Source organism: Camarhynchus parvulus, chromosome 13 (assembly GCF_901933205.1).
Source record: "Camarhynchus parvulus chromosome 13, STF_HiC, whole genome shotgun sequence".
Taxonomy (NCBI): Eukaryota; Metazoa; Chordata; class Aves; order Passeriformes; family Thraupidae; genus Camarhynchus; species Camarhynchus parvulus.
In genome coordinates this window covers 11,410,749-11,424,384 of record NC_044583.1, presented here as the reverse complement: position 1 = coordinate 11,424,384, position 13,636 = coordinate 11,410,749, and the positions used below count along the sequence as shown (strand labels likewise).

The following is a 13,636-nucleotide window of genomic DNA, read 5'->3' as shown; positions in this document are numbered from 1 at the left end:
CCCCTCCAGCTGTTTATTTTCTACCCTTGAAATGTCCTGCAACCCCCACCTTGTGCTGTGCCATCACCAGCATCTGTGTTGCCTCTCAGCAGAGCTGATCTGCTGGAATAATGCTACTGCTGCTGCTGGCACGGGCTGGCAGGCAGCTCTGCAGCTGGGCTGTTGTGGGGTGTGGAACCAAGGCTGCCTGGTTCTGGGTTAGTCCCTGCACTTTGAAGTAGTGAAACGTTAATTTACTTCAGGCTACTACTGGGGGGATTCTGTCTTTGTACTTCCAGTGATGTGTTTTCTGCAAGGGGAAGAAATAAGGGAGGGTTTTATGCATTCAAAGCAGCTGGTCTGGCTTTGTGGGAGGGGGTGTCCACATTATTTGATAACCTTCTCTCATGTTTTCTTGGCTGGTGAATGACAAAAGGGAGAAGTGGGTCTTCCCGTTCTTTTAGAGATATGTTTTTCTTCCCAGGAACTATCCTAGCATATAAAATGAAATGAGAGCCCTCAGATAGCATCAACAGCTATAGTTGGCCTAAGTGTGGTATTTTATGGCAATGTCTTGTTTTTTCTCTGGAGAAAAGAAAATGTACCCCATTAAGTGCTCATGTTACAAGTCTGCACCCCAGGGGATAAATATTTCAAATATTAATGCTGAGTAATTTTTAAAAGGTTCTGCATGCATTTTATTTTGAGCATTCTGCAAATTATTTAAGACTACTAAAACAAAATGCAATTTAGAACAGCTCATCCTGTGATCAGTATGTGGTGATTTTAAAATCTGCTCTACCCAACAGCATGGTCGTGCAGCTGATCAGGCATTGGTACAGTCGGGAAATTGGAATCTGGTGGTGGCTGTGGATCTGCAGGTAGACAAGATGTACAATTTACATAAACAGCGGAGTGAGGGGAGTGCTCTCAATATCCTTTCACTCCAATACAGTCACATGCATTGCAAATGAGTTACTCTTTTGGAAAAAGAACTCAAACCTGACTTGCATTGAAGTTCTCAGCTATTAACATCAGCGGAGCCAGGGACTCCAGCCAGAACTTCTGTGATTTCCTTGATATCCCTCTTAGTACATCACTCTAACTTTTCCATATGTGTTCTCTGATTTATAACACAGCAATACTTTATTTCACTGTTGTAAAATTTTTTCATACACTCAGCCCTGCCAAAAGCTTCATATGTTATTGATTAAACAAATTCCCACTGTTCCAGGATCTCGGCTGCTCTGAGTCTGGTGGTAACTTTAGTGGAATGATGAGTGCACTGGTCGATTGTACAGGAGGTGGGGAGATACAAGGCACCAGCACTTACTGCTGCTAATCAATAAACTCACCTTCAATTCGCAAAGTGGAGCTGCTTTTTCCACCGGTCAGTGCCACATCTCTCCTGAGATGGGCTGAGCTTGTCCATCAGCTGCAAAGTGCTGGTGGCTGAGGGTCATTTGTGGGGGAGGTAATAATGATGTTTGATTTTAGTAATGTTGGGAGAAGGATTAACAAGAGTTTCATTTCGACTCCTTCACAGGCAATTACCAACAGCTGCTGCTAGAGAAGGGGTGTGATGATTAACACAGTGACCTTTGCAAGGATTGACTTCCCTTCTTGGAGGGATTCCTTTTGGATGAACTTGTGAGCCATTAGCACTAAGCACAGAGCAGGATCCGTGGGGGCTGTGGGTTTTTGTGGAACAAGGTCTCTGTTTCACTATTAACTTAATTAGGTTATAATAGAAAGGGTTTTCCTGTTGGACTGTGAGGCATTTGCTCTGCTTCAGGGTTTTCTGCTTCTCTAAAGCTCCAGAGCTGGAGACATGGTCCTGCAGCTCCAGCCATCAGCTGTTCCTTTGGGGTTGTTTTGGTTCATGAGATTTTACTCACTGGCTTTGCTGCTTGTTGTGAGAATGAGGTGAAAGGGAGAGAACTGCGGTCCGGAGGGTTTGGTGAGAGCCAAGCAAATCCAATTTGGGCTTTTCCTGCATTGTGATGGTTCACAGCTCAGCATGACAAGTGACAAGTGGCATGGCCCATGACATGGTAAGTGCCCAGAGCCATGGCTGGACCCCAGGGATGCACAGAGGAGGCTGCTGCAGGTTGCTGCATGTTCATGTTCAGAGCAGGCAAACGACACCCTCTCCACTGCCAGGCTGTTCCTGCTGCCCTTTGGTGCATCCAAGAGCATTTTCCATGGCCATGCCATGTAAGGAAAGTGCATCAGGCAAATGCATTTCCTTTTAAACCAAACCCTGGTTTGCTTGGTAGGATTGACCACATGTACAAGCTCCCAGCTTTTCCCATTCCCCTTTTCCCCCCTTCCTTTCCACCCCTTGCCCAGGTTTGGCTGTGTAATGTCCTCACTTAAAAATCCTGTCGAGCTGCAATTATTTCGAGGTTTAATGACTCATGATTTCTATAATGCTTTATTTTGTTCACTTTCAGCATGTTTTTATTCCCCAGTCAAATAAGGGCTATTAAAAAACTCACCAAGTACAAAGCCTTCACTTTCCATTTGAGAGAAGAATGCTTCGAAAGCTGTATTGGTGCTACACAGGTAAATAATTAGATTGCTAATGAATTAGCTTTGCTTTGAAGACAAAAGCTTCAGTGTTCCTAATTAGGTTGTGAGGAGAGACATAGAAATGCATGATCTATGTCCCAAGGAAAAGGAGAGAAAAGGGGGCTTCCAACCCTGCTGAGACCAGGGACCACTGGTAGGACACTGTTTTACCTGGCCTTGGGCTCAGCACCTTCCAACTCTTTGATATTGTTTAAATTCCTCAGTGAATTCATAGAAATAATACACTTTGTCTGTGCAACACATTTCCTTTTCAGTTTCAAATTAATATTTGAATGTAATGGTTACTTAGTGCTATGTTTTGAAACAGGGAGAATGGAAGCCTGTGGTATATTTTCATTATATCACTCTATTATTTATACTTTTCCTCATAAGCCCTATTACCATGCCCATCCTAAGATTAATTATGTCATATATTTTTTCTTTCCTCGTAGAGCAGGATTTTTTCCCAGGCCTTTGATCATTCTTATCACCCTCTCAAAAGCCCCTTTTAAGTCTGTATTAATACTCTTTTTCAGTTGAGGTGAAAACTATTGTGGGATTAGGCAGCATAATTTTAATAATGTTATAATCTTCATACCATTATCCCCCATCCTGTTCACTAACCACACTAACATCTTGTTTGCCTCCCTCCCTATCCCCCCTTTTTTCCCTGGATTGCTGCAGATTGGGCTGCAGACACCAATGCTGTGGTTTCCTCCCTAGTTAATATTGCTAATTAAGAACCATGTGAAAAATAACTTGATCCTCCCCCCCCCAGTTAAATTGCATCTATCAGTTTTGGTGTCATTTTGCCATTGGTTGACTTCTCCTGATGATTTGCTCCTTTTCTGGCTTTGATGAGCTTATCTCCATGTCCACTCTGTATTTGGCTACTTCACAAATTCATCTCCTTCCCCAGATCCTCACTAAATCTATTAGCTGGTGAGTTTAATACCAATCCTTATGGCTTCCTCCGGATAGTTAACCTTTTGTTATGATGAAAATTCACTGTTTAATCCCATCTTTTTCTCTTTAGATCAATGGCGGCATGTGCCCTCTTCCCCTTTCCTCCTTAGCTTTTTTGCAGCAAAATGAATTGCCATCTGATTTCTTCATCTCATAAATCCCTTGAATGGGTTGATAAAACCCCAGGACAAATCAGAAGGACTGGTTCCTTTGTCAGAATCTGATGGTGGTTTATACCTGCGGGGAATTTCCTCTCCTGCCAGTGCTTTTGTTTGGCAGGTGAAGCCCAGGGGATTCAGGAGCTCTTTGTATCCTTCACTGTGATTCACCCACAGAGCAACGCTGCAGAAAGAGATCCCAAACCTGCTCTGCAGGTACCCAAGAGCAGTCTGACAGCTTCTGCTGCCTCCTCTGCCCTGATCCAAGGCATTTTAGGCAGAGATGATGGGCATTGCTGTTTACATTCCTAATTTCTGAGTTTCTACATCCCCCCTGGGAAGCCTTTGGATTTGGGCACAGGCGCCCCTGTGACTTGCTCTCCTCCTTGGAATGGGGAATTGGAATGCTCACCATCTGTGTTGTGTTTCAGCATCCCAGTAATGGGAAATCTACTCATCCCTATCTCTGAAAACTTACAACTTAGGACTTTAGAAGCAAAACAAAAAGCTTATTTTTTGAAATATCTGTGTGCATGTTGTCTGAACTGACTCTCCAATGCAAACAGTAGCTCATACTTTGGAATAACAAGGCACAGGGGATATGAATTTTCCTCTCTCCTTCTGATGACGTATGTGCTGAGACAACATTAAACTCCAGTGAGGAGATGTGCAACAGAAATATGATCAACACCTACTGCTGCAAAAAGAAATAGTGACTTAAAGGTGCCCGTGTTCCCTGGGGAGGGACCGTCGGTGGAGAGATTCATTGCATTTCTATCTCATTACAAGGAGCTGCTGAAGGTTGAAATGCTGTTAAATATACCACAGGCTCTTATTAAATGGCCATATTAAAGAAAACAACACCAGACTGGAGCTGGGGAAAGCTCGTGCTTTATTTGAGGATCATTTTTTCAGACAGGCTGACTTTTTAATAAGCCTCTTGCCCTGGCTGATGAGTTCTCTCAGCGTGACGCTGATGCTGTGGGATGCTCAGACCCAGCAGCCAACCCAGGGGCAGCACAGGAGCCTCCGCTGACTGTGGGGGGTCTTTCCTGCTGCCGTCACCCACCTGGGCAACGAGTGCCTTTTGCTGGGTGTGGAGGGTGGGTCCTGGTTTTTCTGAGATACTGAGATGCTGGACTCTGGTGCTCCAGAACAGCTCTGCGTCCACTCAGGACAGTTCTTGATCACAGGCTCCAATTGGAGCATAGTGGTGGCACTGAGGGGTGCATCGGGGTGGTGGGGGCATCAAAATACATCATTCAGCCCCAGTTCAGGATAGCACATGCTGTAGGTACTGACTGAACTGAAATAAAGAGTAAATAAAGGGCAGAGGATGAACACAAGGAGCTAAACCATAGCTTGTTTTGACACCTCTTTTGACCACCAGTGCCCATTATTATGCCCCATCCCTGGCAGTGTCTGAGGCCAGGTTGGATGGGCCTTGGAGCAGCCTGGTCTAGTGGAAAGTGTCCCTGCCCATGGCAGAGGAGTGGAATGAGATGAGCTTTAAAGTTCCTTCCAACCCAAACCATTCCATGACTCTGCTGACTTGGCCTCCCTGTAAGTGCCAGTGCCAGCACCACCTAACCCAGCCCGATTGCTTTGAGCTGGGAAACCCACATGCCACCTCTCTCCTTCCCTGGTCCCTGTCCTACCTGAAGCTCTTCACACCTGTAGCTATTTTCCCAATAATCATCAGCTTTCTAGTGGTACTAAAGATTCTACTTTCCATGTTACTTTTTGCCTTGGTGGTAACCACAAATTACACCATAATATAATTTTATAAACTTGAAAAAGTTTCTTTAAAAACTTTTTTTGCTTTAAATTTTTTTTCTTTAACAAATTATGTAAAAACTTTATAATTAAGAATCTTGGGGTGTACTTATAAGCAGCAGCTAGAAAATGTCTGCTTTGACTGAGTATCCAGGTGGTTTGGGACACAGTGGAGAATTAAATGTCGCATAATGTTTACTGAATAGAGCATCCGTGTTTGCTGTGTGGTGATGGCACTGCTGAAACACACTTTCTGTGCAGATGAATCAGCCCCCAACAGGGTAATTGCAACTGCTGGAACCTTTTGGGAGCCCCCTCTGCCAGATACCACCCACTCCCCAAACTCTACCCTTGACAGTGTTTGAATTGTTGCTCAGTGTATCTTGGTGCTCAGTTCCTTAATGCAAATCAGGTTCTCAGTGGCTGCATACATCCCACTCTGCCAAAATATTTATGATTTTAAAAGATGAGTCTGAAACTGGGAGCAATGACCTGCTGGCTCACAGAAGGGAAGGTGATGTGTCTCTCAGCTTTCTCATCTCACAGGAGCACTGTTCGTGTTTCTTTAGATCTGAAGGAAAAGACCTCAATCATCATCCTGCCTTTGGTGGGGGGGTGAGGAGGAGGAGCTGATATTTGGGTATTTTGGATGCTAAACTATCCTTTCTTACTGCTGCTTAAGAGTCCCTTTGCATTGGTTTTTTGATGGATGATTTGGGGATTTGTTTATGGTGAGTCTCTAGAGCTGGTTTCTACTTTTTAAAGCCAGATAAGCAAAGGGCAACATTTTGCTTTTAATGGTATAAATAGGTTATTGTGGCGTTGCTGCAATCTCTGTGTACCTGTGTGCAAAGTGCCTCACACCTGTGTGCTGCACCAGCCACCAGATTTCCATGTAAAGCAGGACTGCTCCTTTTGTGCCTCTCACAGGCAGAATTTAATTCACTGACACGGCACAGTAACTCCTTCTATCCATTTTAATGGTCCAGTGAAATTCTGTTAGCAAAAGACCTAATGAATGTTGCGATTCAATCAGGGCAATCTAGAGTGTAATGCGTGGAGCCGTGCCAGCATTATATAAATCATTAAACATCAAAACGTAAAACAAAATAAAATAAAATTCCCTAATCATCATCTAACTCCAGAAGCTGCTGGGAATGGCTGGGGCTGGAGTGGAGGGAGCTGGGGCCAGCATGGGTGCCTGGCTGGGGTGGGAACAGTGGCTCACCAGCCTGGTTCCTGTTCTTGCCTGTTAGCATTTTTGGATAACACAGATGCTCCAGCATGGAGAGAGTTGTTTGTGTGCTCTGCAGTCCCCCCAGGCCCTTGCAAGTCCTAGAGGGGGAAGCATTTATTTCTTAAAGGGGTGCTTTAAATAAAATGAGGCAGAACAGTCATTACAGAGATGTTTTCTGTAGGCAGATGAATTTTCTGCTCCAACTTCATTTACATTGTAAGGGAACTGCACTTCTTGCTCTTTTGGCTTTGGGAGTTTGTGCAACAGCGGTCAAAAGGTACAGTTATGCTCTAGAAGCCAAGATTTTGTAGAGATAAACAGTTTAGAGGTTTGAGGGTTGTTTTTAGTTTTTAAACCAAGTCTCTTGAAAGTCTTCCTAATGAGAAGCAAGTCCAGCTAGCAAAGACTGTGTGTTTGCTTTTGAAAAGATTGAATTGGAGGGAAATCTCTGGCGTTAGCCATGGGTCCACTCTGCTGGGAGAGGTTATCAGCAGAGAACAAAACCAAAAGTAATTGGAACTGAAATATGGACATGTTTAAAATGCACTGCAGACTCTCTGGGAGGTTGGAGTGTGATTGGAAAGACGAATGCAAAATACAGAATTATAACATTCCTGACTCTGTCTGATAGTATGTATGTGTGTGTGTATATATATATGTGTGTGTGGATGGATGACTGTGAGATTTCAGGGTGGGGGTTTTATTGGCACTGGTCTGATTTTATTTCTGTCTTCTGGTTTAGGACCAGATTATTTTGCTTTCACTCAGAAACTGAAAACGGATGTGGATGCAGTTGTCCCAGCCCTCACCTCTGCTAGCAAACATAGGTTGCACTTAAGAGTCACTTGAATAAGAATGAAGACACAGAATTCTCCATAATGGAGAAATACTTTTTTTTGAGGGGTTCCTGTCTTAGATGGATAAATCTTTTGGGGAGGCTGCAGGAGCTCAGCTCTGTGGGACACCCACAGGCTCCTGGGGAGCAGCCCATAAGCCCCACCAGCCTGTGCCCATCCCTTGCACGCTGCTGCATCCCAGCTGCTGAGCAGTCACAGAATGTTCTGGCTTGGAAGGCACCCACTAACATCATCAAAGCGCAACTCCTGAAAGGGCCTGTTCAAGCCATCCCTGCCTTTTGCTTTCCCAGTGGTTTGTGTTGTTGCTCAGCAAACCCAGCCCAGGTTTCTCAGTTAAATCACAAAGCCTGGCAGCTGTGTCCGGGCACAGCCGTGCAGGAGAGGGGTGTGGGGGACATTGGTCAGTGAGTGATGCTCAGCCAGACACTCCTGTGGCCACTGTCCCTCAGCCTGGGGCTGCTCCCCCTCCAGGGGTCCCCTCTAAGAGCTGCTGCGGTGGGCATGGCATGGACAGATGGTGACTGGCACTCAGCTGTGCCCAGCGCTGCTTCCCTGCCCTGCTGAGCACTGGCTTGTATGAGGATGCCTGATTCCCACTTGGAACCTCACAGCCAGCCTGCTTCTAAAAACAGATTGTGAAAAACCATTGAGTGCAGATATGGGCCCTGGCAAGGTGAGAAATGAGTTCTTTGCACATGTGTGCTGCAAGTTTGAGAGGGTTCTGGTCTCCCAGATCAGTCCTGCAGCCTGTCACCTAAGGCTGACTTTCTTTCTTTCTTAAACCAGTATATTTTAAGCCCAAAGCAATGTGTTATCTCTCAAAAAAAAAAAGCTAAATATTTTTTTTTTTTGATATAGCTGGGAGTTTTTGTCCTGCAGTGCTTGAGTCTAGGGATATTTTAAGAGCTCTGTTATCTTGTGCTGGGAGGGAATACAATAAATATGTAGATAGGGAGTGCTGCTGGTTTGAAAAGTATGTAAAGGGTCTGTGCTGAACTGACACTAGCTGAAAAATTTGTTCAGCCTAATTAGCAGCAAATCACTTCTGTGTCCACCCTTGCTTGTAGAGATGGGAGGCAATCCCCCCTCCTTATCCTCTGCTGCCCTTCGTGGGTTTTCAGAGCCCTCCCTGGCTCAGAGGTGAGGGTTTTTGTGAGGACACAGATCTGCAGCCACATGTCATTGCAGGCCAACAAGTGCAAAATTACTGGAAATTCATGGGAAACTGTACACCCATCTCAGGCTTTGTCTAGGATTGTTCAGGCTGTCATCAGAACCAGTCACGATCGATCAGCTTTTAAATTTAATGAAATTTTAATTAAAGAATGGAAAGCCTACGAAGACATCATATGACAAGAAAGCTGGAAGCAAATACAATTTCACTTCCAGCCATTAACCAGAAAAGCAGCAAATGGTTGACTGCACATCACCATTGCAGTCTAAGGAAAGTACAGCTCTTGGCTTCAGTGGGCAGGTCATTAGTGACTGAATAATCAGTGACATTTCCCTTCTAAATCTGACACAAATGAAGTGCAGTGCTCTGGAAAAAGCCATTAAGTGCAAAGCCTCGCCTTTACTCTGCTCCAGGTATTGCAGAACAAGATCTAATGGCAGCCTTTAGCTGTGATTTGGCTTTGATAGCATCCACAGGATAGTAACCCCCCAGGATGCCGAGAGCCAAATGCTTCCAGCCTTGCACGAGCCGTCATGTTGTGCAAAAACAGAAAGTGAGACTTGTTCTTTGCTGGTGTTCCCAGATGCAGCCAGTAAAAGACACAAGTAGGAAAACCTGTAATGTGGAGTATTGGGAAGCTGAATGTAGCTGTATTTTTATGTCTGAGAGGCAGCAGCAGGTAAAGGTCTCACTCATCATGGGACGAGTTTTTAGAGCCTGGCATCCTCCTGAGAATTCCTGTGGCAGCTCTCAAAGCTGGGTGTTAACTTGTTTTTCTGCATATTTGAAAATGTTTTTTTGATGGGAGTGGAAAGCGAGCAGCACCGCACAGGAAAAAGGAAGGACTGGTCTTGTTTATGTCTCTCCCTTGAATTTCTGTGAATAACGTGTTGTCAGATGGACGCAGTCATCAAATGGGTGTAACTTCCTCTGCTCCCTCCCCATGTGCCGTGGCTTTGAAAATAATGTCAAAAGGTTAATAGGAGCCAGACTGCCTTGGGGGGGTCCTTGTGCTGAAGCAGTGAGTCTTTAAGGAGGTCTTTCTTGGGGGAAAGACTGAATAGGGGAAACTTTTTCTAGGCAAAAGCATTACCAGTACCTGGACTGGGAAGCACTGTTGTCTTGGAAACTCTGCACTGAAGCTGGATATGTCTGATTTTCAAAATTCCTTTTGCTTTTTCTTCATGGACCCTGAAATAGAAGATTTTTTAATGCAGTCAGTGTATCTTTTTCAATTGCTTTGATTTATATATAGCCCTGTGTTGTGAAGTTCCAGTGCAGTATTTTTGATCATTAACTCTCCTAGTCATGTTTGGGTTAAGAGTCTACTATTCAATGGATAAATCTGCTTTGGGTATAGTCTTGTGAGTTATAATCTTACTGAAAACAAATGAATAACCACAGATAAAAGTGTATTTTTAATGAGCAGTTTCATTAATAATGGGAAAAAATGTCCCGGGAAGGTTCATTAGTGGCTCACTGATTCCACTCCCAGCTGTTGTATAGTTAGTTCTGACTGAAAGCTCTTGATGGTTTTATTGCTCTGTTTACAGAGCATGGGGTAAGATGTTGTTTCAAAACAAAAAGCTTTGTTATCCTAGCAGAAGGGTTTTTTAATACATTTATGATACATCCTAAAGGTGTGTGTCCAAACACTTGAATTCATATAAGCATCCAGGCAGTTGTTACCACGTGATTTTCTTTATCCTGATGTGTTTTGGAGAGGTTAGAGTCCCAGAATCTCTTTTGACTGTTAAAATTTGGGTTCTCTTCCAAAGCTGGAGGAGGTGCTGTCTGCACCCTTGTCTCACTGCAGGGCAGCATCCCCCCTTGCCAATATCCCTCCATCACTCAGGATCCTCCAGGAGGTGGTTGTATTTGTGTGTCCAAAGAAGGGCAAACAAGCTAGGGAAGGTTCAACCTGTAGAAAAGGATAGATTGGATATTAGGAAAAAATTCTTCTGGAGAAATCAGCCAATCATTCACACAAGGTGCCCAGGGAAGTGGTGGAATCACCATCCCTGAAGAGATGTAAATGACGTGTAGATGTGGCATTTAGGAATGTGGTTTAGTGGTGGTCATGGCATTGCTGGATTAATGGTTGGACTCAATGGTCTTAGAGGTTTTTTCCAGCCCAAACTGTTCTATGATTCTATTTCTACATGACCCAGAAACCCAAGCTGAAAGAGGAAAAATGGAAGTAGCTTTATTACTGAAGTTCTGAACTTAAACTGCCCTCCCTGTGACCCTTTTGCCAATGGGTGCATGCTGGACCACAGCTCCCTAAATCCATAATTTAAGGGCTGGGGAAGCAAGGGAGATATGAGTGAAACCTTTCTGAGCACAGAGGACTGAGCTTCTCTCTCTTCTCCATCCTCAGGTGACGTTGTGGACATCTACCAGCGGGAGTTCCTGGCGCTCAGGGACCGGCTGCACACAGCCGAGCAGGAGAGCCTGAAGCGCTCCAAGGAGCTCAACCTGGTCCTGGAGGAGATCAAGAGAGCCCTGTCAGAGAAGCAGGCCCTGCGGGACATAAACCGGACCTGGAGCAGCTTATCTGGTGAATAAACAGGCCTTGAGGATCTGGGGCTGTGTTGGAGCTGTTTCTGATGAGGAGGTAGAGAGGTGTGTGTGTGCGCAGGGCTGCGGACAGGACCTGCTCTTCTCTCCCCCAGCACGAGCAAATTGTGCAGTTCAGAGAGACTTGGGAGCTCTTAAACTCCTGTTTAATTAGAGGTGCATAAGCATCATTAAACACGGATTTGCCTCTGCTGAGGATATTTGCCAATTTGCTTGCTTACAAGCTTTTTTTTCTCCCTTGCAAGTCATACACTCTGTTTCCTATGGCTGTATGTATTCAACCCATATGGAAAATGGGTATCCAAAGAGAGGGGGGAGGAAGGAGTTAGGCTGGCTCACCCCTCACCAATTTATTTGTTCTTTTTTTTTTTTTTAAGTTGCTCGGTTGAAGAAAATTGGATCTCAACAGAAAGATCTGATTTGACCTTCATTTTATCTTCATTCTCCCCTCTCCTTCCCAAATATTTTGGGACTTCTTTAAGGCCCTCCTGGCTCCTGCTGAACTTTAATTGGGTTTGTGGTAGCATGTTAAAGGTTGGCCTGATTTTTTATAACCCAGCAGTAGTCTCGGGTGGCCAGGCTGCTGTAAAAAGGCTTTTTGCCTTGCAGTCTCTTCCTACCTACCGTGCCTTGCAATTGATTCCCTTTTCCTTTTTAAGACGAAACCAAGTTAAAACTGTGGAATATCACCAACAAGAATGTGCTGCACCTTCCCACCATCTTCCATCATTTGCCACATTTGCTGTCAAAGGAGAACAGTCTGCAGCCAGCCGTGCATGTGGGACAGGGGCGCACTGGAGGTAAATGGGAATTAGTGCTGCTTCTGGTGCTCTTCCTCACCTTGGTGCCTGTCCCTCCCCTTTCCTCCGGGCCTGCTGTGGCACAGATACCAGCAGGACTGGAGGAAGGACTGCATGCATCATGCAAGCTTCCTTGGTTATGGTGACATGTGGGGTGGGTGAGCCATGTCACGCCTGCAAGTCTACAGGGGAGTGCTGTCTGTGCTCTTGACTGGCCCTAAAATGTTCTTGATGCTTCTGCCAGATGTTGTTTGCTGCTTTCCATATCCAGAATGCTCTAGACTTTGCCTGGAAGGGCTTCAGATGAAAGCATAGTTTGTAGGGTGCTTCATGGAGACTGTAATCAAACTAAGGAGACAAATCCCATTGGTAACAGGACTTTGGTTACTTGATGATTCTCCCTGCTCCCAAATCCCAACCCAACACCAAAGACCTGACTTGCACCTGCTAAACTGGAGTGCTTTTGGCCATAGGAGGGATTTGGAGAACAACAGGTGATCTTCAAGTTGCTGTTCACAAGTTGAAAAGGCCCCTGGAGGGGGAGGGATTTGTGGTGTTTCCTAGAGATCATTTTTTCAGGGACAAAAAGCAGAGCATATCTGACTGCCCATGGGTGCCCTGCCAGCCCAGCACACTGGGGTGCTGCTGGCACTGGGCTGAGGACAGGAGTGTGGGAACCCTGCATAGCCCCGGAACCCACCAACCTGCTGCTCACTGCTGGTTTTTAATGGCAGAGCTTGGCACTGACCAGGTGAACTGTCATGGGAGCAAAGTGTCCAACACAGCCCCTTCTCTAAAATCTCTCCGTGGCCCTGGACAGTGTCTGTCGTGATGGGAATCCCCAGCGTGAAGCGGGAGGTGCATTCCTACCTCACCGACACCCTCAACTCCCTCATCTCAGAGCTCACTCAGCAGGAGAAGGAGGACTCTGTCATCGTTGTCCTCATTGCCGAGGTAAGACAGAGCTTTGCCAGTTTTGCCCCCTTTCCCTGGCCCCATCCCACTGTCTGCCAGACTTGGTGCCAAACAGGATGCTGCCCACCCGGACACCAGCTCTGCACTTGCTGGGTAGATAAGCCTGGCCTTGCGCTGCCATCCAGAGGGATTAGCAGGTGTGTCTTGCCCAAAATGAAATGCTGGTTGGGCCACAGAGGATCAGGATGTGAACAGGCAAGTGTGTCCCATTAGCAGCTATGGGTGTGGCGCAGCTCACCTAAATCATGATGCCTCCTGCAGGGTGCTTGAATGGATATCCACAAAATGAGCTGGAGCAGCCCCATGACCAGGAGAGCTCTCAGACCTGCTCCTGCAGCAGCTCTGTTTCTCCACATACCTGCAACACAGCAGTAAACCCCTCTTGAAACCCAAGAGTTGGTAATTTGGGGTTGAGACCGATATGCCTCTTGTTATTGGTGCCTGGAGCCTGGAGTCAGTTGCTGAATCCAAGGGCTAAAAAGCCTTGATACATTAATCTGCAAGAGCTGCTTTTATCTATGGGTTTAGATGGTTATTTTTCTCCATGGCTTTCCTCTCAG

The 13,636-nt window shown here is 45.5% G+C and overlaps 1 protein-coding gene across 1 annotated transcript in view; it reads left to right on the top strand.

Annotated features, from left to right (window-relative positions):
- MGAT4B (alpha-1,3-mannosyl-glycoprotein 4-beta-N-acetylglucosaminyltransferase B) overlaps positions 1 to 13,636 on the top strand; it is a 50,848-nt gene that overhangs the window by 24,154 nt on the left and 13,058 nt on the right. The window contains exons 2-4 of the mRNA XM_030957645.1: positions 11,102 to 11,281; positions 11,961 to 12,101; positions 12,922 to 13,055. Of these exons, the coding sequence (XP_030813505.1) occupies positions 11,102 to 11,281; positions 11,961 to 12,101; positions 12,922 to 13,055 (455 nt within the window). The remainder of the gene's footprint in view (positions 1 to 11,101; positions 11,282 to 11,960; positions 12,102 to 12,921; positions 13,056 to 13,636) is intronic.